The 2,392-nt window shown below is 36.7% G+C and overlaps 1 protein-coding gene across 1 annotated transcript; it reads right to left on the minus strand.

Moving 5' to 3' along the window:
• Positions 1 to 721: 721 nt before the first annotated feature.
• Positions 722 to 2,183, minus strand: LOC104963038 (translational activator GCN1-like; the record flags this gene model as incomplete). Its single annotated transcript, XM_010791590.1, has 2 exons — positions 2,026 to 2,183; positions 722 to 999 (listed from the first exon to the last, which is right to left on the minus strand). Coding segments are annotated over exons 1-2 (344 nt in total), but the record flags the coding sequence as incomplete, so codon positions are not given.
• Between the last annotated feature and the right edge of the window lie 209 nt (positions 2,184 to 2,392).

Raw genomic sequence — 2,392 nt, forward strand, 5'->3', positions numbered from 1 at the left:
TCGCACATTTCATTTGTACACCACCGCATCTTTTGTGTAATTAAATGCTGTTAACTTTTATAAGCTTCCCTTGACTCTTTCCAGTCTCTTCTAGAATACACTAACACAAGTCAAAATCTTTCGTTTAGAGACCCTTTTGTTGAACTGCTTATCGTTCTGGATGGCATGTCACCAGCCTCGCTCATCAGTGCAAGGTTTGAAAGCCACAATATTCATTTGTTTTTAGTCGAGGCTCCGGACAGGACTTGTCTAAAACAATGGTTAGGAAAGCGTCTCACTCTGCGTTCTCAGGGATGTTTAAGTGTTCAAATTACAAAGGTATTGATGTAATCTTTCCTTTACTGCATGCTCTGCTGACATTAAGTGCAAATGGAGAGACACTGATCATTATTTCCAGAGGCACATGCGATAATACAATATGGGAAAGTAGACATATTCAAGTTATTCTTTGTTCTATGTCTTTTGGGGGTTTGTCCCACTGCTCGTATGCAGAGTTTAGCTCATTTGAATGAATGCACCAGCAGGGGGTTTGGCTTCTTTCAAGCTCACATGTCATGCTTTTCCGGTTCCGTTTAGTGGAGAAAGTGAATACTGCTGAATACACACACTTTACAGAGATGCTGTTTGAGAAACCAAGGTGAGTTTGGAAAATTGCACATTATTTTTCTATTTTAGTAGACCTCAACAATGGAATTATGATCAGTGGAAATGGCCATGACACGGGACCTTTAAAAGCCAATATCCCTGCTCTTCTCTTGTTGTTCTCAGTGTGTTTCTTTTTGCTTTGTTGTAAGTCTGAACGCAGTGTAGAGAGTTCTCACTCTGCATGGCGTTCTCAGGGCTCCTCAGCATGGTTTTCTGCAGAGTCGGGAGCAGCAGGTCTTTGAACTCCGAGTGAGAAACGTGACGCAGGAAGGAGCTGCTTCGGTCCAGGATGTGCTGCTGGGGCTTGGTTTTACTCATGAGGACCGACTTGATGTACAGGTCCAACACGGCACTCTGCAACACACAACACATAAACATCTCAGATTACATTCACTTCTGTGCAATGGCTTGCCCCTTTTGGGCGCTATACAAATGTAATATATTATTATTTAAAAAATGAGAGCAAAACTGGTCAATGGTGTGAGAACTGTGGGAAAAGTTTTGAATTTTCAGATTTTTATTTGATTTGATTACCGTAATTAGATTTTTACTGAAGTTCGTTTTTCTCTTTTTTTATATAATTTGTATTTATTGACTAAGTTTGTCCACTCATGTACTTTGTTTTTACCTACAGTATAAATAAAACAGGACAAAGAAATATGCATTATTGTACGCCTGAAAACCCGAAAGCACTTATAATAAAAAAATAATAATTAAAGAAAGAAATATATAAATAAATTGTATATATGTATAAAAAAAATTACAAAATATAAATGAACAGAATGAAAGCAGTTTTTTCTTTCTTAATGAAATGAAACAAGGTTTATAAAAACATTATCCGGGATTACATTTGTTTCTGTAAAATAATGAGGTCTAAACCGGTCAATGGAGTACTTTGGGCACAGTTTAGAATTTTCAGTAGTTTTTATTTTATTATTTTTAATTTAATGACTTAGTTTGTCCACTCGTGTACTCGATTCAAAATACAAATGTATTATTTACATACAGTATAAATAAAACAAGACAAAGAAATAAGCGTAATTGTACACCTGAAAATACAAAATTACTTAAAAATAAATAAATAATAATTAAAGAGAAAATGTAAAAATATATAATATCTAGAAGAAACAGCATGAATGCAGATTTCTTTTCTGAATACACTACAACTAGCATATACGTTTGATCTACTTTCATAATTGTAATATAGTTAACATATTTTTTTATCTAGAAAAATGTAAGTATTGCATCAGGTGTCGATATCTGCAGATAGGCAAAGAAAACACTTGCTACTGTATGAAATGTGCTTTATAAATAAACTCACCTTAGTTATCAACTCTACAATACCAATAAAGGTTTGGGATTTGAATCCTAGAATCTCACCTTGTGTTTCTCGATGGTGGCTTTCTCTTTCTGCGCGGTGCAGAAGTCCAAACACACGCCCAGCATGGCCAGGGTGACGGGGCTGGGGTCCAGACTCAGCAGGGTGCCGACGTACTGGTCCACCAGACCTGGGTTCTGAGAGGGAGCAGAGCAGAGGACGTTTAATACCAGGAGAAATTAAAGGAGGAACCATCTTGTTTTCAAGGGGGTCATTCACACAAAGTCTGCACACTACTTCAACTACTACTTCAACTACCACTACTTCAACTACTACTACAACTACTTCAACTACCACTACTTCAACTACTACTACAACTACTTCAACTACTACTACAACAACTACTACAACAGCTGCAACTACTACTAC

This window comes from Notothenia coriiceps, unplaced genomic scaffold, assembly GCF_000735185.1.
Source record: "Notothenia coriiceps isolate Sejong01 unplaced genomic scaffold, NC01 NC01_scaffold00035511, whole genome shotgun sequence".
In the NCBI taxonomy this organism is placed as follows: domain Eukaryota; kingdom Metazoa; phylum Chordata; class Actinopteri; order Perciformes; family Nototheniidae; genus Notothenia; species Notothenia coriiceps.